The sequence below is a fragment of the Canis aureus genome, chromosome 19 (assembly GCF_053574225.1).
Source record: "Canis aureus isolate CA01 chromosome 19, VMU_Caureus_v.1.0, whole genome shotgun sequence".
Taxonomy (NCBI): domain Eukaryota; kingdom Metazoa; phylum Chordata; class Mammalia; order Carnivora; family Canidae; genus Canis; species Canis aureus.
This window is the reverse complement of record NC_135629.1, coordinates 13,727,910-13,753,626: the sequence shown is the minus strand read 5'-3', so window position 1 is coordinate 13,753,626 and position 25,717 is coordinate 13,727,910. Positions and strand designations below refer to the sequence as shown.

Here is a 25,717-nt window from a genome sequence, read left to right as displayed (position 1 = left end):
TATCAGAGATACAACGGCAGCAAAGTACCTATGAAGAGTTCAGAAAATGTGTGTAGCCTGAGATAGAATTGGAAAAAAAAAATGAAAATCAGACTTTCTCAACCTGATCTGACATTCCACACAAGAGAAGCCCCCTCCCCTTTTTTTTACTTTCCCTACAGGCAATCATATTTCCTCAAGGAGTTCATTACCAGATGGAGGATACCACGGTCATCTTTAGGATGAACGCAAATTCCTCATTCATCACGTCACTTTACCTTATGCAAAACAGAAACGCTTTAAAACCTTGCGTTTGGGGTGCCTGGGTGGCTCAGTCAGCTCAGGTCATGATCCCAGAGTCAGCATCAGGCTCCCTGCTTAAGTACTCTTTTCTTACCACAGTACATAATCAAAGACACAGGCAGTTAAATTTTTTATAACAAAAGCTAGATTCGTTGTTAAATTTGCAAGATGATTTTGTTGTTACAAATCACTAAAGAAGGCTTATGTCAGAATGTCAACCTTGAAAAGTCATACTTGAAAAACTCATGCTAACACCAACTCCTTCTGCCATTATTTATGTTAAGCTGATAGCATTTTATAAGTGGAAGGGATCACAGTGATCATGAGGGCACAGCGGAGGAAATTCTTCCAAAGCATAACAAATTATACTGTTAGAATAGATAAAGCAAGCAATGCTCAAAAAATACCCACTAGATCCATGTAGTTTTCTGAAGCCACTCATCTGAACCAAACAAAAGCATTTTTGCATCTGTGTGCTTTTTAAACTACTTACTGAAATATAACACGTATTGAAAACTCTACATTGATTATGGTGAAGCTTAGAAATAAATGAAAATTTTTAGCAGATCACCTGTATTTTTGAGAGGTCTCTTCTACTTAGCTGGACCCCTTACTATCTCTCTATGGCCGAAATCTTTCTGTATATCCATACAGGAAGTGTGAGCAATTATTAAATTTTCATTCAAAAGTCTGACTATAATTTTTTTGTATTGTAGATGTGACCATATGTATGCTAAAACAACTAAGATATTTAAATTCTGTTCTAGTCTGTCTCCTTGGTATCAAAAGTCAAAAGCTGTTGAAAGGATGAGGTTAGCATTTGTATACATGCCTGAGAGCACATACACATGCCCATGTACATATGCACAAAACTTTCTAGAGACATAATAATAGCAAAGTATTCCATGAGTGGTTCAGAAGATGTGTCTGCATGGCTAACAGGCACATGAAAAAATGTTCCACATCACTTGTCATCAGGGAAATACAAATCAAAACCACAATAAGATACCACTTTACACAGGTGAGAATGGCTAAAATTAACAAGATAGGAAACAAATGTTGGTGAGGATGTGGAGAAAAGGGATCCTTCTTATGCTGTTGGTGGGAGTGCAAACTGGTACAGCCACTCTGGAAAACACTGTGGAGGTTCCTCAAAAATTAAAAGTAGAGCTACCCTACAACCCAGCAGTTGTGCTACTGGGTTACTTACCCAAAAGATACAAATGTAATGATTTGAAGGGGCACCTGCATCCCAATGTTCATAACAGTAATGTCCACAATAGTCAAACTGTGGGAAGAGCCACGATGTCCTTTGACAGTTGAATAAATAAGGAAGATGTGCGTGTGTGTGTATATATGTGTGTGTGTGTGTGTGTGTGTGTGTGTACACACACAATGGAATATTACTCAGCCATCAGAAAGCAGTTGGATCTCAGCCATCAGAAAGGACGAATATCTACCATTTACATAGACATGGATGGAACTGGAGGGTACTATGCTGAGTGAAATAAGCCAATTGGAGAAAGACAATTATCATAAGGTTTCACTCATAAGTGGAGTATAAGAAATAGTGAAAGGGACCATAAGGGAAGGGGGTGAAACTGAGTTGGGAAAAATTGGAGAGGAAGACAAACCATGAAAGACTCTTCACTCTAGGAAACAAACTGAGGGTTGCTAGAGGGGAGGTGGGTGGGGGGATGTGGTAACTGGGTGACAGGCACTGAGGAGGGCACTTAATGGGATGAGCACTGGGTGTTGTACTATATGTTGGCAAATTGAATTCAAGTTAAAAAAAAAAAAAGATCTTTTCAACCCGGTGAGGGTTCTAACATCTACATAAGAGACAGCCCGTGATTTCTTTTTTTTCCATATAGGCTATTATTATATTTCCTCAAGGAATTCATTACCAATCAGAGAGAACAAATATATTAGTTTGCTAGGGTTTCTGGAACCAGTACCAAAAACTAAGTGGCTTAGACAACAGAAATGTACTATCTCCCAGTTCCAGAGGCTAGAAGCCCAAGATCTAGGTGGTAGTGCAGATGGTTCCTTCTGAGAGCTATAAGGAAAATTTGTTCCAGGCCTCTCTCCTAACTTCTGGAGATCTGCTGGCAATCTGGTATTTCTTGGCTTGTATATAAATCACCTCAGTCTCTGACTTCACCTTCACATAGGATTCTCTGGCTGGATGTGTGTGTGTGTTTGCACGTGTGTGCACCTATATCTATATCCAAATTTCTCCCTTTCCTTGAGGATATTAGTTATATGGGTTAAGGCTCCATATGGGTTAATGGCTTCATTTTAACTTAATTAATCACATCTGTGAGGACCCTATTTCCAAACAAGCTCACACTCTGAGGTCCTGGGGGTTAGGTCATGGACATAGGAATGGGGGGATGAGGGAAGGAGGGACACAATTCAAGCCACAGGACTGACAAAAAGTAATATAGCTGACCAAAAATTTTCTTAAGTAATAGAGAAAAAAGGGAAACAATAAAAATAAAATAAAACATAATGATAAAAGCAAAATAAATGCCCACTCATCAAAACTAGCTTCCTGTTTCACAAGCACCTGAGCACCTACATGGAGTAGACATTCCCTAATCAAGAGATTAATTGAAATTCTCAAGTGTTTTTATTTTTATTTTTTTAAAGGGGGGGGCCAACGTGGGACTCGATCCCGGGGCTCCAGGATTGCGCCCTGGGCCAAAGGCAGGCGCTAAACTGCTGAGCCACCCAGGGATCCCCATGTTTTGATTTTTAAAAGAAAAAAGCTCCCACATTGTGTAGCTAATAAATGTCATCAAATATTTTTCACTAAATGAAAAGGAGTGAAACCACAGAATCATGAACTATGATTCTGTGAGCTGTAGGGGACTCTAAAGACCATCTTGAGTCATGGATGAAGAAACTGGAACCCAGAATAGTTAAATGAGTTAAGGCCACATGACTAGGTAGTGGCAGAAACTGAAACTTTGATCCCTATTTTGACATTTTTTATTAAAGATTTTTATTTATTTATTCATGAGAGACACAGAGAAACAGAGACATAGGCCGAGGGAGAAGCAGGCTCCCTAAGGGGAGCCTGATGCAGGACTCAATCCCAGGACTCTGAGATCATGACCTGAGTTGAAAGATGCTTAACTAAAAAAAAAAAAGATGCTTAACTGACTGAGCCATCCAGGCACCCTGGATTTCTTACTTGCTTGCTTGCTTACTTACTTACCATCCAGGCACCCCAGATTTCTTTTATTTTTTTTTTTTTAAGATTTTATTTATTTATGAGAGAAAGAGAGAGGCAGAGACACAGGCAGAGGGAGAAGCAGGCTCCATGCAGGGAGCCTGACGTGGGACTCGACCCTGGGTCTCCAGGATCACACCCTGGGCTGAAGGCGGCGCTAAACCGCTAAGCCCCCCGGGCTGCCCCGCACCCCAGATTTCTTACTTGCTTGCTTGCTTATTTATTTATTTATTTATTTATTTATTTATTTATTTATTTATTTATTTATGAGAAAGAGCAGGGAAAGAGGGCAGAGGGAGAGGGAGAAAATCTCAAGCAGACTTCCTGCTGAGCATGGAGCCTGATGTGGGGATCTCACAACCAAAAGATCACTACCCCAGCCAAAACCAAGAGTTGGGTGCTCAACTCACTTAGCCAGCCAGGGGCCCCCTGATTTTTATTTCTAATGCAATGACCTTTTCACTGATCCCAGTGTAAGATGCTGACTGACTGTACCTACTACTCCAAGCTATAGCATGTCACGTGATCTATTTGCATGCTTGCTTCTAAATTCTATTTGTACCTAAAAGTTGTCTGAACCACTAGTTAGAATTGGGATATATAAGGAAGAAAAAAAGCAAATTGTTTTCTACCCCCTCTCCTTCTAATCAAGTCTTTGATATTCTCTCATGGTTAAAGGAGTGACTACTTCAGAACCTGAAAGGGGAAAATGTACTTTGTTCAAGGGATAGTTCTGTTGGATACTACTTACATGATCAAACTTAGTATCACTAGTAGAGGAAGAACTTGACATCGCATGCCTCCTGAAAGGATGCAGTAAGTAGAATCACCTACTAAATGTCCTAACAAAAATATTTAACCTGCATCTAATCAAACCTTTAGGTTAACCTTCAAATTTACAGAGACACTGGGAATAAAAGAACAGAGTAAATAATACTATGAGGAAATAATCAAACAAATCTAGACTATGGAACACTCCCAAAGTCAAGTAACTTAGCCTCTTCAAAACATCAATATTATAAAAATTCTTTTATTATATATTTTACTGTGTATTATTTATATATAATTTACATATTAACATATATATGAGAATGTTCTAGATAAAAGACTTAAGAGAAATAACCAAAATGCAATGTGTAGACCATAACTGCGTCCACTCAAGGTCTACACATTGCATCTAACAATTAAGATATATTTTCTTATATATGAATAAACTATCCCTTAGAAGAACACATAAAAACCCTCATGCTGTATCTATGGAAAACCAACAGCTAATACTATACTTAATGGTGAAAGAACTCCTCCCTCTTAAGATTAGGAAAAGGTAAGGATGTCTGTTCTTACGACTTCTATTCAACATTGTACTGGAAGTTCTAGTACAATTAAGCAAGAAAAAGAGATAAATGACAGATTGGAAGGGAACAAGTAAAACTATATTCAAATGTAACATAACTTATATATTGAAAAGCCTTAAAAATTCACCAAAAGCCCCATTACAGCTAATAAACCAGTTCAACAAAGTTGAATAACACAAAATCAATACACAAAGATCAGTTGTATTACCATCCACTAGCAATAAACACTCACTAGTAAGGCTATAAAAAGAACAAAAATAAAAGCAGAAAATAACAAGTTTGAGTGAGGACGCAGAGAAATTAGAATCTTCATACTTTGCTGGTGGGAATGTGAAATGGTGCAGCCACTGTGGAAAACATCTTAATAGTTTCTCAAATAGTTAAGCACAGAGCCAACCCATAACCCAGCAATTCTACTCCTAAGAATATACTCAGGAGAATCAATGGTTTATTATTCCTAACAGTTCTGTGGATCATATTTGTCTCACTGATGCTCGCTCATGTGGCCACCAGCAGCTGGTGGGTCAGTTGGGGCTGGACTCCAGTGGACTCATCTGCAATGTTTAGGCCTCTCTCCTCTCATGGTCTTTCACACTAGGATTCTTCACAGTGTGGTGGCCACAGGGAAGTCTTCCAAGAGGCAGGGGCAGAGGCCGAAAAGCCTCTTGGGACTCCTAAATTTGCAGGCTACTGTTTTTGGTACATTCTGTTGGTCGGTGAAAGTCACTGGACCAGCCCAAACCCCAGGTGTGGGCAAACAGACTCTACCTTTTGATGGGAGTATCTGTAAAATATTTTTGCCATGTTTTTCAGTCTACCACAGGAGATAACATGAAGACCCTAGTCAGCCAGAGAAGACACATCAAAGTTGGGGAGGGGAAGAGAGAGAAGACTGCTAAAAGGAGGTTCAAAGACAAGAAGATCAACATTGTCTAATTCAAATCTTCCTTGGACCTGCCAACTGCACATATCTCCTCAAGCCTAAAGAAGAGTCAGACAATACATTTCTCTGCCTTTCATTACAACTACAATAATGGTTTCCATTTACAAGTGAGATTGCTAACTACTCAAGAGCAAGGATGGTTTCTTATAGAAAGTCTAAGGATTTGTACTGACTAATAGTTGTCAGTTTGGCTCCATTTTGATACCGTGTTGTGCTTTTTTACACATTTTATCTTCCAACCTTTGTCCTATGACAAAAGTACCTTAACGAGTTCCAGTTTATTAATGAAAACCAGGCTAAGGGAAGCTAATAGATCAAGTTGAATAGATCAAGTTCAACTGAGCTAGTGATGGCAAAGTGGGCATTCACACCCAGGTAGGCTGACCCAGCTCCCGCTCATAACCGTGACACCATCCTGCATTTATAAATGTCTGTTGTTGGTGATGGTTATGCAGTTGATGATTGCTTTGTTCTTTCAAAAGCCAATATACACAATGGTTTTCATTCTGTTCCTTGAAAAGAAATGGCTGTGTAAAGAATTTTAAAAGTCCAAATAAATCAACCCTGCACAAACTACTACCAATGGTGTTTTCCGTGGGAATAAAAAAACAAAAAGACACTACGGAGTGCTTCCTAGTTGGCAGTCACTATTCTGGGTGTTCCTATATGTTGCCTTATTTCAGGTAGATGCTGTCCCCCCAGTACAGATGAGAAAAGAGGAAAAATAGAGGTAATTAGACTTACCCAAGTTCACACCATAGGACTTTTTTCTTGGGTTCCTTTTAAATTGCTACCCTACAAACATATTTTAGTAAAATAGCCAATCTTTTCCTATCACACACTGTAAAACTGAAATTAATTTGAAGATCATTTTTAAAAACAGCTAAGCACAGGATTTTAGCAAACATTGGCCAAGTGCTCTTGTGAAGGCTTTTCCTCTCCTAGCATATCTGTCAGAACTTTTTAGCCTTCTGAGGAACAAATGCTCCTCTGAAAGTTTAAAAAACGAATTCCTCAAACCTTTATATCGCCAACAGTGAAATCTTCAGCAATAATATTTGAGATAACCAGTTTTCATGGAGGCAAACATAATAGTTCAGGGAACAGAAATTATTTCAGATCTTAAATCCTAGTCAGGCAAAACTGAAAGAAATAAGAATTACAGTTATTGGGTAAAACTGAAACAATTACATTCTTTAAAAAATGGTCTGAGAGACTTTAATTCTTTGTAAAATAGAGAGACTGATGGGACACATGGGTAGCTCAGCCAGTTGAGTGTCTGACTCTTGATTATGGCTTAGATCACAATCTCAGGATGGTGGGATCAAGTCCTGCATGCATCAAGTCCAGTCCTCTGAGCTGGGTGTGGAGCCTGCTTGGGATTCTCTTTCCCTCTGCCTCTGCTCCTCCCCTCACCTCCATTCACATGCTCTCTCTCTCAAATAAATAAATACATACATACAATAGACAGGTTGAGAGCCATTCCAAATATAATCAGCACAGATAAAGCAGGGCATTGGCAATATTAGGACAGGTTTTTCCCTCTCACTCTGCTCTATAAAAAGGTTTCAACATTGGTCCACCAGAAGACTTTTTATCTTCCAGGGAGCATTAAGTATCACACTATATGCATAAAACCCACCCATATCAAGTGTAACAATGACTTTTAGTAACTTTACCAAGTGGTACAACAATAATCATAAATCAGTGTAAGGATAGTTTCATCTTCCTGATAAGACTGATCCCTCGTGCCCATTTACTGCTGATCTCCGTTCCCAGTTCTAACCCCAGACAACCACTAACCTAATGTCTGTCTTTATAAATTTGCGTTTTCTAGATATTTCATCCAAATACAATATGTGCTTTATTATGTGTGGCTTCCTCACTCAGCATGTTTCTGCTCTTCCTCCATGATGGAACATGTGTGGGTAGTTTGTTCCTCTGGATGATGAAAAGTATTCCATTGCATGAATATGCCACATTGTATCCACCCATTCATTGGTTGATGGACATTTAGGTAGTTTCCTTTTGGGGCTATTATGAATAAGGCTTCTATGAACATTCATGTGCGAGTCTTTATGGAGCCACATGTTTTCATTTCTCTTGGGTAGGTACCTAGGTGTAGAATTGCTGGTCATATGATCATTTGATATCTTAATGTTTGGAAAAATTGCCAAACTATTTTCCAAAGTGGTATAGCTGATTTTTGACATGAGGAACATATTTGCTTGGCATTGGTCTACAGTCCAGCTGCTACTTCCTACATGCCCCCAATCAGAAGCATTAGCTTGTGGTACCTTGGGCTCCAGTCTGGGTTACAGGTATAAGGACAAGATTTAGGGACAGAACTCCTAGAGTCATAGCTTTCCCTGGATGGAAAGACATCTACCTAGGGAGAGCCTAAAAAAATCATAATGGATATACAAAATTTAAATGAACAAAAAATGATCCTCAAACAAGGTAGCCTACAGTAACTCTAATGGGTACGGAAGTTTCCATTTGGGAGAATGAAAAAGTTCTGGAAATAAATAGTGGTGACTGTACAACACTAATGTCTCTGAAGTGTACACTTAAAATGGTTAAAATAGTAAAATTCACGTTATCTATATTTTGCCACAATCTTTTTAAAAAGAGAAGAGCATCTGGTTACTATATTCCTTTATAGAGTCTCTTCATGGTCTTGCCATCGTATTCAGAATAAAACCCAAATTCCTTACCAAGGCATCCATGTCCTACACAGTCTGGGTCCTGCCCCTCTTTGCAGCCTGTCTTGTACCTCTGTCATTCTTGGGTACTTCATTGCAGCCATGCTGGCCTCCTTTCTGTTTCTGGAACATGAAGCCTTTCTTGCCTCTGGGCCTTTGCTCCTGCTGGGCCCTCTGTCTGGGAGGCGTTTCCTAGTTCTCCTGGCAGCCTCAATCCCATCCTTCAGGACTTGACCCACACTCATCTATCTCAGAGAGGCCCTTCTTCAAACAGCCTCCCACGTCTTTCTGTGTGTCTGCCTTTCTCTCTGTTTCTCTCTCCACTCCAATACCACTCTGTTTATTTCCTTCCTAGCACTTATTACAGGTAGTAATTATTTTTACTGTTTTATTGTCTCCCTTCCCCACTAGAATTAAACTCCATGGTAGCAAGCTCTTTCTCTGTTTTGTCTGTACTCTATCCCTAGCACAAACATGCTGCCTGGTACAGAGCAAGCCTTTGATAAAGATTGTTGAATATGATGAATAAATAAAACAGAGCTTTCAAGTGTCAAGGAATGAGACTTAATTACATTATTAACGACATTAAGCTTGCCTTTAAACATTCATTTTGCAGTTGATTTTCTAATAAAAAATAATAGCTCTCATTGGCCTAGTTAGTTTCACATTAATGATTTTTACAAGACTCTTTCCCACATATAGGTATAATATGGGAAAAATATAACCTAGGAAGACTTATTCCCCTTGTATAAGTTATTTAAAAAAAAAATTTATAAAAGGGGCGCCTGGGTGGCTCAGTTGGTTAAACCTCTGGCTCTTGATTTCGGCTAAGGTCATGATCTCAGGGTCCTGAGACTGAGCCCCATGTCAGTCTCCCCGCTCAGCAGAAAATCTGCTGGAGATTTTTTCCCTCTCTCAATCTTCCTCCCCCTGCTTTCTCTCTAAAGATGATAAATAGGGGCACCTGGGTGGTTCAGTGGGTTAAGCGTCTGCCTTTGGCTCAGGCTTCAAGCCCCATATATGTAAGGCTCTCTGCTCAGCAGGGAGTCTGCTTCCCTCCCCTCCACCATACTCTCCCGCACTCTCTCTCAAGTAAATAAATAATATCTTTAAAAAATAATAATAAAATAAAATAATAATGTAATAAATGTTTTAAGAAAACCATTTGTAAGAGAAAAGGTTAAGGTATTTCTTAAGCTCCTTTACAAATTATATTAAAAAAAAAAAAAAAGATCATGGAAAAAGACATCACCACACACACATCCTTCTGACTAAATATTTTCCAGAACAAAACTAGTTCCTTTGCTAAAAGTCAAAAGAATGAATGCTAAATTCTTTTTTTTTTAATTCTAAAATTATAATGGGGAGTGGACAAAAAAATTCCTGCAAGAGATGGTAGAAAATTGAATTCACAAATTAAAAGTCTGTGACATATATGGAGCCTAACTGTTGCTGGCTACATGATAAAGGTACTATTTGTAACAAAAGTGACAATTTGAGAATTATGTGTCTTTACAATACCCAGTACCAGTGCCCCTGTTGGGAAAAACTCCAAAATGTAGAGAATTCCCTTTGTAGTTTCATCCTTTCTCCTCAGAGCATTCAGTTCCCCTCAATATGGTGCCCTGCCCTGAACTGTTTCTTAAGACAGCACCCATCATCTTGTCCCAATTAAAACCTACCTATCCTATGTCTAATCCTTCATGCCACCATTACTGGCAGAAAATCTGATAAACTAAACCATAATGATGTGTTAATGGAATGCAAAGCATTTATAGGCTAGCAAAGATTGTTTGCTAACATGTGTTAGCAGTGGCCTAACTAGAATGCCTTGGTGAGAAGGTGTGGTTGCATGGTTTTAGTGGGAAAGCAGAGGAAGCATGGAAGGAGACCAAGGCTTTAGAGGAAACACTAGAGCCTGAGGGGTCTATAGAACACTGGGAGAGAGGGCCAGTACGTCTTCACCTATGTACATCTGAAACTCAGGAGAGAGATTTGGGCTGGAAGAAAAGACTTGGGAGTAGCAGCACATGAATGATAATTAAAAACATGGCAGCATCAGTACTTCAGATGGTCCAGAAAAAGTATGTCAAATGAGAAGATATGGGTACTCCTCTTGGTTTCTGCTGGCACTGTGTTGGCCTGTCCTCTCCAAGAGTCTCCTGACACCCAAATTCTCCTGTCATTTCAGCAGTTTGAGTTGTCTGTTTGATAACTTGATTCATCTCCTCTAAGCTCCCCAGGGACATCCCATCTCACTGAGAAAAGACAAGATCCTAACAATGGTTTACAAGGCCCTACAGGACCTGGCGCCCATTCTTTCTCTGACCTCATCTTCTTTCCACCACAGCGGCATCCTTCCTGTTCTCAAACACCGCACGCACACTCCTTGCCTAGGTCTCTTTGCACTGTTGCTCCCTCTGCCTAGAATGTTCTTTCTCTATGTATCCACGTGCCTGCGCCTTTATCTTTTTTTTTAAAGGCTTTGCTCAAATGACATCATCTCAAGGATGATGATTCAAATGATTCAGATTTTTGTTCTAACTACCTTTCTTTAAATCCTACCCCCCCCCCCACTGCATACTCTCTTATTTTCTTTTCTTTTCTAAAACACACATTAAATTCAGGCTTTTGAAATAATGTATTTTTATTAATTTATTAGAATTTAAAAATTCTCCAAGGGCAGGGAATTCTGTTTATTTTGTTCACTAACATATCTCATGAACCTAGAACAGTGCCTGGCTTATAGTAGACTCAATATCTATTAGTTGAGGGATGCCGGGGTGGCTCAGCAGTTTAGCACCTGCTCTCACGTCCAGGGCGTGATCCCAGGGTCCCGGGATCGAGTCCCACATCGGACTCCCTGCATGGATGCAGTCTGCTTCTCCCTCTGCCTGTGTCTCTGCCTCTCTCTCTCTCTGTGTGTGTGTGTGTGTGTGTCTCATGAATAAATAAATAAAATATAAAAAAAAAATCTATTAGTTGAATGCTGAACGAAATCTAAGAGGGAATCCTGAGGAACTCTAAAATTGTTAGGCAGAGGATCAGCTCCCACAAAGAGAAATTGACCAAGAACTTCCTAGAAGACAAAAGAAAGCTAGGAGGTCATGATTTAAACAAACAAGAGGGGAAAATGTTTCAAGACCAAAGAAATGGCCAACAGCATCAAAGGCTGACCAAGACTCAAGTGAGATAAAGACTAAGAAACATCCAGTGGATTTAGTAACAGAGAATGGTGAGAGAAGCTTCTCTGACACGTGACCAAGACAAGTTAGAAAAACTTCAATAGACCCTACTAAAAGTTAACAGAAAAGAAAAGGTGAAAATTTAAGCCATGAAATCATCAAGCTTATAAAATACAGATATCAGATTTTATAATTTGTTTCAGTTGTTGCTATATAATAATCCATCCCCAAACTTAATGATTTAAAACAGCAAACCATTTGGTTATTGCTTGGGATTATGTGGGTTGATTTGGTTCAGCTGGGCATTCTGCTTCCTGTGATATAAGCTGAGGCTATAGCCATCTCGGACAGGGATCAGAAAACTTTCCTGTCAAGGTCCGAACAGTAAATATTTCAGTCTATGCAGGCTGTCAGGTCTCTGCCATGACTATTTGGCACTGCCACAGATGATATATAAATGAACGGGCATGGCTATGTTCCAATAAAACTTTATTTACAAAATTGAGTGGAAGGCCACATTTGACTGGATGCCATAATTTGCCCACTCTGGATTTGGGGGCTCAACTAGGGTAGTACATCCAAGAAGCCTCACTCCTGAAGTGCCTTGATACTTCTCTATGTTGCTTCTTCATGTGTCTTGGGCTGTTAACAGCATGGTGTCTGGTTCCAAAAGTGAAGTGGAAGTGGTCAAGCTTTCTTAAAGTTTAGGCTTGAAACTTACATAGTATCACTTCCACCATATTTTATTAGCTCAGATTCAAGGAACAGGGCTATTCAAGGGCATAAATACTGGGAGGCATGGTTCACTAGAGGCTATCAAATGTAACAGACTGCCACATAATTCTAAGAGTTTTGCTTATTAAAACTATGTTCCAGGGGTGCCTGGCTGGCTCAGTCAGTAGAGCATGCAACTTCTAATCTCAGGGTCATGAGTTCAGGCCCCATGGTGGGCATGGAGCCTACTTTATAAATAAATAACTTTCATAAAAAAATAAAATAAAACTATGTCCCATTCCACATTCTGTCTAGAGACCCCTACCTAAAGAAAAGAAAGCCATCCTTTCTCTCCAACACTGATCCTTTCAAGAGTTGTTTTTTCTATCATCAATTGACAGACTGTATGATTTGTTATGTGAAGGCAGCCTGAGAAATTAGTTCCTTCCCATTAGCCTGGGAAAATTCTAGTCTTCTCATGCCACCCTTGAAAATGCTCTTTTCAATGCACTGTATTTAAGCTATAAGGCATCCCAACCCATTACACTTAGATTATAAGCATGATAAAAAAGGGGTTATTAGCAGTAAGATTAAAGTATTCATACTTAAATACCTGAAGATCTATCAGAGTGATGTTATTTTGTACAAAAAAGTGAATTATAATCTATATGTACTATATTCATTCATTTGCTCATCAATGTTTAAAGTATTTATTGAACACACTAATGGTGAGGCCATGTGCCAGATTGTGGTCATCACTTTGTCCTTAATGTAGAACTGTAACCCCTTATGTGATCTTGACCCTACAGAGAAAAGACTGCATGAGATCAAATATTTTCAGTGGAATGAGAAAAAGGGAGAGATTTAGTTCTCATAAAAATATTGAGCTGCAAGAAAATGAGTATAAACACATATTTTAGGTTGACACTCTAATGAACCAATACAGTTTGATTTATCCAGACTATTTAAATTAAATACTAATTTTTATTGATAAGAAAGTAATACTAGAACATATGAGAAGAACTGATTCTGTCCTTTAGAAAGTATGGAAAAAGTTCTAAATGTGCTATCAGGGATATGTGGTCATATGCCAGGGGCTACAAGATGTCACCAGATGAATATAGCACATCTTCATATTAATTTTAATATTTTCAGAGTAAAAAGTTTTAACTGATAAGTACTTTAAAACATAATTGTGATCTCAATACAATAAAACTACAACATATTTTAAAGGCCTTTAGAGATGAAAGTTAAAATACTCTATTAAACAATACTTAGGTAAAAGCAGAAGTAAAAACCACAAAAGCAGGATTTCCAAAAACCAGTAACAATGAAAACATTATATATGAGAAGTTATGGGATACATGAGAGCAGCGGTCGGAGGAAAATTCATAGCCTTAAATGCTTATATAAATAACAATAAAAGATGGAAAAACAAGTAAACAAAACTCCAACTCATAACAGCTAGAAAACCAACAACTAAAACCAAAAGAAAGCATAAGGAAAGAAGTCATACGTATTGATTAATAGGGTAAAAACTCCAGAAAATTACATAACTAATTGGTAAATAAGAATAACAATTCCTTCGAAGTGGAGGAAAACACTAGCTAACCTAATCAAGAAGACAAAAAAGAATATACATAACAAAAAATGAAAAGTTTTAAAATGGAGGACATTTTTAAGTCATGAGAGATTCTTCACAATCCTTCACTAATAAAATTGAAAACTTAGATGAAATGGATAACTTCCTAGAAATACAATTTTACAAAACTGACCCCAGTAGAGAGAAAATGCTTAAGCAGACAAATTTCCATGGAAGTATTAAAGAATATTTCAGAGAACTACCCCATAAAAAATCATCACACTCAGATGGTTTCACAGGGGATTTCTACCAAACTTTCAAATTTGAATAATCCCAAAGCTACATGAATTATTCCAGAGCACAGAAAATAGAAACTTCTAAAAAAAAAACTTCTAAATTTTTTATAAAGTTTAACATTTATACTTAAACCTAATAAATATAGCGCACACCAAAAACCTAAAGATCAGCCTCACTTATGAATATTGATGCAAAAAAAAACCACAAACCACCTCATTTAAAAATACATCATGATCAAGTGGAATTTGTTTCAGAAATGCAAAAATGGTTTGATGTTAGGAAATCCTTTAATATAATTCACCATATTAGTATAAGAAAAGTTATATGATTGTTTCTGTAAATGCCACAAAGGCTTTGATAAAATTCAATATTCATTCCAATATTTGATAAAGTAGGAAGATAGAGATTTCCTTAATATGACAAAACCTACTTAAGTCCAAAAGCCAGCTTTTTATTTAATTGGAAAACACTAGAGATGTTGTCACTATAGTAAGTATATGGCAAGGATGCCAACTATCTCTACTGCTATTGAATACAGTATTAGAGGTATCAGCCAATGCAATTAGACAGATAGAAGCAATCTGATGCATAAGAATCAGAAAAGCAAAAGTAAAACGACCTATATTCGCAGATGATATGACATTAGACCTGCAAAACCCAGGAGGTCCAAAGATAAAACTTAAATAAGAAAATAATTCAATGATATAGGATGATATAAAACTAACCCACAGAAATCGATAGCTTCGTATACACAGATAATAACCAGATAGAAGAAAAAAAAAAAAAAACCAGAAGGGATAATGAAAACAAAAGCCACATTAACAATAGCAACAACAACAACAAAGATAAAATACTTAGATGTTAACAAGAAATGTGTAAAACTATATGAGGAAATCTTTAAAATTTGAAAGATGTAAAAGTATACTTTGTGGAAAGACATCCTGTGTTTTTAGAAAGTATGATCTATCATAAAGATGTCACTTATCCCTAAATTATAAATGTAATGCAATACAATTAAGAATACCATTAAGTTTTTGTTTCTGGAGCTAGATAAGTTCCTTTAAATTTCATATGTATTAAAATATAAAGCATATGTGAATACTGAAAAACAAACAAAAAAGACAAGGAGGGAGGACTAGCTCTAGTGGACATTAAAATATATTACAAAACCGGGATCCCTGGGTGGCGCAGCGGTTTGGTGCCTGCCTTTGGCCCAGGGCGCGATCCTGGAGACCCGGGATTGAATCCCACGTCGGGCTCCTGGTGCATGGAGCCTGCTTCTCCCTCTGCGCCTCTCTCTCTCTCTCTCTCTCTGTGACTATCATAAATAAATTTTAAAAAATAAAATATATTACAAAACCCCTATAATTACTACTGTATGATATTAGAACATAAATAGACAGACCAGCAGAAAAGAATAGGAAATCCAGAAATAGACCCAAGTCTATATGGAAATTTAGTATTAGACAATATATTCAGGATAAATTCCCAGAAGTGAGATTGATGGGGCAAAGGGTAAATACGGCTATTTAAAAATATATTTAGGTACTTTAAGATATTTAGGTATTTTTAGATATTACTGCCTGTTTTCCCATGGTCTTACCAACAGTATCTATTGTCAAGATTTTCTATTTTTGAAATTTAGATAAATGGACGTGGTATCTTAGTGCTGTTTTAATTTGCAATCTTATTATGAGTGAAATCTTCTATCTTGTCATTTAAGAACTATTTTTCATATTTAAAATTTTTTAATTTTATTTAAATTCAATTAATTAATATATAGTGTATCATTAGTTTCAGAGGTAGAGTTTAGTGATTCATTTAACTATGCATACAGTTGCATATAACACCGAGTGCTCATTACATCACGTGCCCTCCTTAATGCCCATCACCAAGGTACCCCATCCCCCATACACCTCCCCTATTTTTCATATTTTTATATTTTTCTTTTTTAAAAAAAGATTTTATTTATTTATTCATGAGAGACACAGAGAGAGAAAGAGAGAGGCAGAGACACAGGCAGAGGGAGAAGCAGGCTCCATGCAGGGAGCCCGACGTGGGACTCGATACTGGGTCTCCAGGATCAGGCCTGGGCTGAAGGCAGCGTTAAACCACTGAGCCATCCAGGCTGCCCTATATTTTTCTTTTTAAAGATAATTTAAAGATACATTAAAACATACAGATCTTAAGTGTTCAATTCAATGAATTTTGACACTTGAATACAACTGTGTAGCCACCATTCAGAACAAGATCTAGAACATTTCCATCATTCTAGAAAGTTCCCTGTGTTCCTTCTTTTTTTTTCTTTTTTAAGATTTTATTTATTTATTCATGAGAGACACACAGAGAGAGAGGCAGAGACACAGGCAGAGGGAGAAGCAGGCTCTATGCAGGGAGCCCAACGTGGGACTGGATCCCGGGTCTCCAGGATCACACCCTGGGCTGAGGGCGGCGCTAAACCGCTGAGCCGCCCCGGCTGCCCCTTGTGTTCCTTTCAAGTCAGTTCTCTCACTACCTCCAGAAGCAACCACTTTTTCTCATTTCCATCACTATAGATTAGCTTTGCTTGTTCTTGGACTTTGTATAAATGGAATATACAATACACAAAAGATGTGTATCTAATTTTTATTTGTGTCTGATTCTTTTGCTCAACAAAATTTTTTTGGATCCATCCATTAATCCACATTGAGCCTTAGTTCATTCCTCTTTATTACCGAGTAGACTTCCATTCTATGGATATAACACAGCGTTTGCAAGATTAAATTTATCTTCTATATGATTTCTCACTGTTGAAGAACAGAGTAGCAAATATGGAAAAGGAGAAGAACAGAACAAATCCTATGGTGTTTGATTGGAACTGGGGCTAACAGTATGACCTCATATGTGTAGATAGGCATAGAAGTAGCTCTAGATATGTGCGAGCATATGTGTGTATGTGCATGTATATACATACATGTATTCCTTTCCTATCCACTGACAAGAGTGTGGAAGCAATGTCATTCCAGTAGTAATTAGTACACCCACCACTTATATCTTGATTTCTAAATACCAAAAAAAGAATCAGGGCCCCTTGGAGAAATGGCCTACTCCAGGGCTAAGCAGAGAAAATACAAGGTCATTCTGGAACTTCTTCTGCCAGAGAGTGAGGACATTTTCGAAAACTAATGTGGCTATCTCAAAAGGACAGAGGAGCCTCCATGAAGGGACTTTCACTGGCCAAATTTCAGACAATATGAGCATGAGAATGAATAAAAACAGGGATGGATTATAACGCACTGAATTTTTAAAATCCATTAGTCCATATTGTTGCTAAAAATAAAAATTAATATTGGATAGAAAGAAAGCTTCTTTTTTTTTTTTAAAGATTTATTTGAGAGAGAGAGCAAGAGGAGAGCAGAAGGAGAGGAGATCTTAAGCAGACTCTGTGCCAGCATAGGGCTCGATCCCATGATTCTGAGGTCATGACCAAATCTGAGGTTAGCCAAAATCAAGAGTAGGATGCCTAAGTGAACCACCCAGTTGCCCCAAGAAAATCTTTCATAACAGAATAATACCAACTAACAAATGCGGAATAACAAAAATAGAAAAATCACCATTTTATAATCACCACAGTAATAACTGATTGAGACAAAAATCACCACAGGGTGGAAGGTTGTTGGAAAACAGGGTATTCACATGACTGCATGTGAATTACTTGTTAATTATACAGGAAAAATGTACTGTTATAATGATAGACTTGGCAGGTACTATATTAACCAAGTGATCAAAGTGAACATTGCCAATAATTGCACACACTGATATCATGCGCCCCTGAGGGAATGCACTGAGAAGCACATAGTATTTCATCCAAAAATGTTGAATCTCATCATAAGGAAAGACTCAGAGTTCCAAATTAAGGTACATTTTGCCACTGGAGCTTGAGCTCCAAAAATACCAATGGCACGAAAGATAAAAAAGAAGGAGACTGAAGAAATAAGACAACAAAAAAACAATGTGCCGGGCTTGATTGGATCCCAGAGGCAGGGGACATTACTTAGACACTTGGGGAAACTTGAATATGAACTGCATGTTAGATAATATCATATCTGTGTTAAATTTCTAGTATAATAATCAGTCGTGGTTATGTAGGAGAATGTCTTCATCTTTTGGAGATACAAAGTTAAGGGTTCAGGGTAACGTGTCATCATGCCTGCAACCAAGTCTTAACAGGCTAAGAAAAAAAAAGGAAATACTTTTATTTCTGTGCCTCTATCTTTCTATATATATGTGTGTGCAAAGAGAGGGAAATCAAGTGGATGGGGCAAAATATTAACAGTTGTTGAATCTGAAGGAAAATGGATGTCGATTATTTTTCCAATGGATGTCGCTGTTTTTCCAACTTTTCTGTAGGTTCAGAATTTTTCAAAATAAAAATTTAGGGAAAAAACATTATTTTTGAATCAAATGGGTATATTACAGTTCACCAAATTGTCTTCATTTGAAACAGGGGACTTCCAAAAGTTGTTAAAACGGAGTATGCCCACTTGGAGCCATGTCCCTAGATGCCAGGAAATAAAAACGCACTATCTTTGGGGTGACTTTAAGGTGAAAGGTCCTTCAACAGAGAGGTTTAAGAAGCTCTGCCTGGGGGATAGGCTGACCCCTTCAGGCTAGCTGGCTGCTTGGGGTTAGAGCAGATCAAGGTCATGGCTGGGAATAGACATAGATTTCATCCCCACAGCCATCCCTTCCAGGCCTTCTGGCAGTAGCCACCGTGCCTTCAAGCAACTGCTGCTTCCCACTCCATGTGCTTCTGTTAGGGGTGTGGATCACAGGACTCTATCCCCTAGCCAAAGCTGGATTGGCCAACAATATGCCCCAGCCTCATGGCCACAGTGATTAGCCCGGGGAAGAGTATGTGACCTAAGCTGGGCCAATCAGGCTCCTATCCTGATATTTTATTTGTGGATGCTGAGAGAGAACAGCTCTTCTCTGGGATCCTTGGGATAACATGATGTAAACCTGGTGCTGTCTGTAATCAGCAACCAAAAGAGTGCAGCCTGTCCCAGTCAGTAGCTGTGCTGCTCTACAGCGTGAGCCACAGGCAAATGGGGAGGGGTCCCCTCTGCTTCAGGTTCCTTCAGGTTACTGCCACCCTGTGGTATCAGTTCTCTCATGGGATCTTCTGGCTTCTGGGTTACCTGGTCTTGGAGACAGGCAACATCTTATACTACAGGCCAATCTCTATTTGTAGACCATGTGGCACATACATGTACACACATACACACCTTTGCAAAAAACCTTATTATTTGTCAAGGCCTGGCTCTCTCATAGGTCATTCCATTCTTTTTTTTTTTTAGTAAACATGGAAGCCAACCATGAGCAAGACCTAGAGCAAAGCACCGTAGGACTGTGCATCCCAAACATCACACTGGTTGTCTAAAATCTCCCCAGAAGGCTATAAACACAGCTCACTGGGTCCCATTCCTAGAGATTTTGAAGAGAATCTGTATTTTTAACCAGTCACTCAGGTAATTGGAATGCCTATTCCAGTTTAGAGAACACTGCAGGGGTAGCCAGGGATATCAAGGAGAGTGTGGCTCAGAGCTATTACTCGGGGACCATTTAGATTAGTGGGGATTATGGGCATTCAGCTAATTATACAATGCAGCAGAAACCACTGAGGTGTCCAAGGAGAACACTACAGAGAGCCGGCTGAGGAATCTAAAGCTAACTGGATAATGTGATGCTGTGTCTTGCTGATGGGTGCTCATGGGTTTCCTCTTCTAGTTATCGTACCTGCCTTTGTGTCTCAAAACAGAGCTTTCAGAGGAAGGACTAACCTGACTCTTTCAGGGCAAATTTACATTAAAGATTGGGGAAGTCAAATCATTTAGGGACGTGCTGCTGGTGCTTTTTGTGGGAGGGAAGGTGAATATGCCGGCATGGGTGTGTGTGTGTGTGGGGGGGTACTATTTGAGGGTAGGGCTGCATGTGTTTTGGGGGTGTGTATTAGAATCTGTATGTTGTATGTGCATGGTATATCATGTGTATGAGTGTGTATGGTGTGGTGTATGGTGGTGTGTATTTGGGGGTAGAGCTACACATGTGGTTGGTGTATGTAGTGTAGAGTCTACAGTGTATGTGGTGTTATGTATTGTGTTGTATGATTGTATGTGTGGTATGTGTGTGGTGGATGTGTTACAGTATGTATATGTGTGTGCACTATCTGTGTGATGTGGTGTGTGTGTGGTATGCATTTCAGGGTAATGCTGTGTGTGTGGTTTAGTGTGTATACTGTGGCATGAGCTGTGTGTATGTTATATATTGTGTTGTGGAAATGTGGTGTGCTGTATGTGTGTTGTGTGTGTAGTATATGTGGGGGGGTGTGGTATAGTCTGAGTGTGTGTGTGTGTGTGTGTGTGTGTGTGTGTGTGGTCTTACCCAGGGCTCTTGGCCTACATGTATTCACCCCAACCTTTCAAAACCACGTTCTCAATAAGGAAAGAACATGGATGAAACTGTATAAAGCTCTCGGTGACCTCTGTGAAATCAGAGTGTGCCATTTTTGGCAACTTTGTGGATAAAAAGCATACTGTATTATAGTCATAATAATTGTAGTTTATTGATATCCCAGGGGACACAGCTGCTCTTTGTACTTTCTCATTTCCTCCTCTCAAGAACCCTATGAAATTAGAGCTTTTATCCTTATTTTATGGATAGGGAAACGGAAACTTAGAAGTGTTAGTACAACTTTTTGCTTTTTCCTTTAAAGTATGTTTGCAAAAAAAAAAAGTATGTTTGCAAATGATCCTTAATAGACACTATAATCAAGTGTGCATCAATTAAATTGTAAGATTTTCCCTCAACTATCATTTATTTGGCAAGCATTTACTGAGCATCTCTTCTATGTATAGCCCCTGCTAGGCATCATAAGAAAGATAGAAAAATATCGTAAATTGCAACTAATTTACTCTGGAGGTGTAATCATAAAAGGACATTTTTGTGAGCTACTTCCCTTATTTGTCTTGTTCTTTTATAGCACATGTCAAGCTGTATTTCAACTTATTCCACTCCTTCTTAGTCCCTTAGGGGTAAAGAACTCTATTTCAGTCACCTTTTTTTTGGTTTTTCTTTCTTCCATTTTTTTTTTTAATAGGCTCCACGCCTAGTGTGGCACCCAATGTAGGGCTTGAACTCACAAGCCTGAGATCAAGACCTGAGCTGAGATCAAGAGTCAAACGCTTAACTGACTAAACCACTGAGGAGCTCCTATTTCACTCACCTTTGTATTCCTAGTACATACTATAGGTACCTAATCAATGTTGGTTGAATAAATGAACTGATAATCTGGGAACTGGAAGGTATGAATAAACATTCTCACCTTCCCTTATTCGGATGCTGGAGGAGTTAGTGCAACTTGCAAATGAACTCAAACCCAGAATAGAAAATAACTATTATTCAGCAAAGAAAGGTTTTCAAAATAGAGTATGTTCCATATGCAATCATTCTGGGGTAGATCTTAACCAACTTCCAAAAAGCCCCATGAGATGTTAATAAGTATTTCTTTAAAAAGCAAAAAGAGTGCCAAAAATACATTTGGGAACTGCAGGTTAAATAGGCTTATAGGATTTCTTTACTGAAGGAGTTCTCAGAGCCCATCACAGACACTGAGTAAACTGTGTACTGAGTATAAACCAGAAAATGCAGATGGGGAATTGAAGAATATACTGTACACAGTGAGCCACATTTTCTAAGTTCATTTGCCAGTGGATTCCTTGGGGAAGGAATGAGGGGAATTAAAAAAAAAAAAATGACTTACAGGGCGGGAACTTGGGTAAGGCAGGTGAGGAACCCAGGTCAGAGCAGGGTGACTACTTGCACCCACTTGCAAAAAAGCACTTGAACAACCAGGGCTCAAGAGCCAGTGCCCCCTTCAAGTTTTACATCCTAGATGCCTCATTTGCCTCACCCCACCCCAGGCCAGAAAGAGCACCTGCTACCGCCCCTGAAACACATCTGCCAAGAAAACGATTTGGGAAATGTTCTGTGGCCATTCCTCCATGGCAGGGTTTAGTCAGGGGTCAGCATTCTGAATGATGATAACAAACGTCTCTGTATCTTCTTCTACACATCTTGTAGAGATTCTGGCTCAGCGTTAGAGTCATAGAGTCTTTTCCTGGCCCTATCCGAGAGCCAGAGCCTGCGATGGACATCTGGCCAAGGGCATTGGCACCCGGTTAGTGTTCTGAAAGAGCCAGGCTGCCCGTTTGAGCTAATTCAGGGCAAGGAAGTTCAAATGGGACTCATCTGTTCCACATACCAGAAGTGGCTGCTTGTTGTTTCTCTCATTCTTGAAAACAACAGAGACTAACAGAAAGTCAATAAAGGATTCCTTAATGACAATTCCCAAAGGACAGTGTCTGGTACTCAGTAAACTGAATCAATGAGCGAATGGATGCATACATGGAAGAGAAGTCAGGGAAAGAATTACAGAATTAACAGGTAAGAACCAGATAAAGGCTCCTGACTTCTTTTCAGAGTTTCTCTTCCGAGCTGGATCTTCTACTTAGATCTCTGCTCTTTCTATTTGTACCATCTCTTTATTGATGTCCCTCCCAATGTAAAGTTCGATTTAATCTTAGAGCTAATGAGAAAACCTGGATGGGGCAGAAAGCCTAAGCACATCATTTGTTCAAGAAAGTGTGTATAGTCTACAAACTTATTTTCCCCCCTCCTCCTTTTTCCTTCTTTTTTCATTTTTTAAAGATTTTATTTATTTATTCATGAGAGACACAGAGAGAGGCAGAGACATAGGCAGAGGGAGAAGCAGGCTCCCTGCAAGGAGCCTGATGTGGGACTCAATTCCAGGCCCTGGGATCACGCCCTGAGCCAAAGGCAGACGCTCAACCACTGAGCCACCCAGGTGCCCTTCCTTTTTCTTTAAATCCATGAAAACAATTGTCTAGAAGGGGCATATGCTCAAGTATACTCGATATACTCCTGAGTTCAGTGTCATCCTAAATCCTGGGCTTTCTTTCTTTCTTTTTTTTTAAGTAAAAATACTTAAGGGTAAACCGAATCCAAATAATGATAGTAAAATATACAGCTTTTAAATACTGCATTGGGGGGTGCCTGGGTGACTCAGTCATTGAGTATCCGCCTTCCCCTCAGGTTGGGGTCTCAGGTCCTGGGATCAGCCCAGCCCCTGGCTCCCTGCTCAGCGGGAGTCTGCTCGTCCTTCTCCCTCTATCCCTCCCTCTGCTCCTGCTCTCTCTCTCTCTCTTTCTCTCTCTCTCTCTCTCAAATAAATGAATACAATCCAAATAAATAAATACATACATACAGTATGGGTATAGTAACCATACTCAATCAGATGACGTGCTGAAATATTTGGTAATAAATGAAGTTTTATTTGGTTGTTTATTAATCTAATTGGGCTCTAATACAAACAACTGATATTAAATAGTTCTACCTTATAGTTCAGGTCATGAAAGAATTAAAAAGCAGAAAGGGCATATTGGCAGAATTAAAATGATTACTATATTTACTAAATATCTCTATACTTTCCAGGCAATAACTTGGGTTTCCTGAGAGTTGGCACCAGGAGTTGCACACTCCATGTCCAGAAAGCTGAAAGAATCATGTTTCTCAGGATTTAATCCGACTCATTGGTGTAAATGGGGGCTATGTCTGCATTATTACATGAAATGATTGATTTGTCTTGCCTCCCATAAGTTTTCAAATATCTCTTCTCTTTTCAGTATTTGCATACTATTAGATCAGACCCTTTAAGTAACGATATACATTTTCTCTTAATGACTAAACATTTCAATTAGCACTTAGATGTTAGTAATACATTCAATACTTTCTACAGTCAAGTGGTTCAATCGATGAGGATCCATGCAATGTACCCAGCCTTTAAGAGTCATTAAACCTGGGCAGCCCCAGTGGCTCAGTGGTTTAGCGCTGCCTTCAGCCCAGGGCCTGATCCTGGAGACCCAGGATTGAGTCCCACGTTGGGCGCCCTGCATGGAGCTTGCTTCTTCCTCTGCCTGAGTCTCTGCCTCTCTCTCTCTCTGTGTCTCTCATGAATAAATTTAAAAAAAAAAGAGTCATTAAAACTTACCTTCCAGGTTGCAGACACTGAAGATTAAAAGCTGTCAATTTGGGGCCCCTGGGTGGCTCAGTAGTTGAGTGTCTGCCTTTGGCTCAGGTCATGATCCCGGGGTCCTGGGATCGAGTCCGACACAGGGCTCCCCACAGGGAGCCTGCTTCTCCCTCTGCCTATGTCTCTGCCTCTCTCTCTGTCTCTCATGATGAATAAATACAATCTTTTTTTAAAAAACTGTCAATTTTACATGTTGCTCTTGCATCTTAGCATATTTTTCATGAACCTTTTCACTACGACACAGAGAAACAGACAGAAAGGAAGTGCCTTGAGGAGAAACTTAAAGTCTACTCCTGAATACTTGGTGATATTAGGTAGGGAAAATTATTGAACTTACCAAAAGGCCAATGAAGTAAATATTTTCTACCTCTCAAGGATGTCATCGGCATAACGTCAGAGCTGGATACAAAGACCTCTTTGGGCTCTTGTGCTGAGACAAAAGATCAGAAAATATGCCTGTTGGGTTAGGGTGGGTAGGTTATAGAAGGAGATAACAGCGTTTTAATCATATGCGAGCCACTTTGCTGCCTCGGATCTAGTGTGTCATCCGAGTTTAGATCTAGATCTAAACTCAGGATGGTCAGCCTCCAGCCCAAGAGGATCAGTTTTTAATTGGTCACACCTTTGTGCATGGCTGCTGATCCCCAGCTGATCTCAGTGTGATATCTAATGTTTTAAGATTTGCATACTAATAGAATAACAAAAACCTGCGTCAGGTCATTGTTTGGGCTTAACTCATCTTGTACTGGTGATGGCACTGCACATCTTGAGTCTTTCTAAATTACCATAGGTGGTCAAGTGTCTTGGTTTCAAATGGTATCCCTGTAGGCAAAGTGAACTGTGGAAGCTGAATTGTCCAGAGACATTTTACAATATTGTAGGTAATTGAGTTTAGCTCACAAGTGACAAGATACCAATAAACCCCTCAGTATTACTGAGGGAGATAATCAGATAAGCCAGCCCTCAGCTACCACTACAGTCTCTTCTTGTGTCACTCACTGTTCAGCCATGACCCTTAAATCACAATAGCCATGTATCTGGTACTAAAACATGCCAAGTCCCTGCCCACCTCAGGGCTTTTGCATGTGTGGTCCATCTGTTGACTGACTGTCTTCTGCTGGCTAGTCTCTGGTGGCTTGCTCCCTCTCATTGCTTGGTCTCATCATTGGAAGGGCCAATGGCCTCCTTGTCTCTCCCTCCATTATTTTCTACCGACCCATTCATTTCCTTCATAGCAGTCATCATCTTCAGAAATCAATTGAC

The 25,717-nt window shown here is 39.2% G+C and overlaps 1 protein-coding gene across 8 annotated transcripts in view; it reads right to left on the bottom strand.

The window, feature by feature from the left end:
- The window catches only part of LOC144289667 (uncharacterized), a 112,564-nt gene that overhangs the window by 74,407 nt on the left and 12,440 nt on the right, over positions 1-25,717 (bottom strand). For 6 of the 8 annotated variants that reach the window (XR_013357520.1, XR_013357522.1, XR_013357517.1 and 3 more), the window contains exon 3: positions 24,792-24,884. The exons of the other annotated variants lie outside the window; for them this stretch is intronic. Coding sequence is in view for 1 of the 6 variants with exons in the window: in XM_077858006.1 (XP_077714132.1) it covers positions 24,792-24,884 (93 nt within the window). In the remaining 5 variants the exon portion in view is untranslated. The remainder of the gene's footprint in view (positions 1-24,791; positions 24,885-25,717) is intronic. 8 annotated transcript variants of the gene reach the window in all.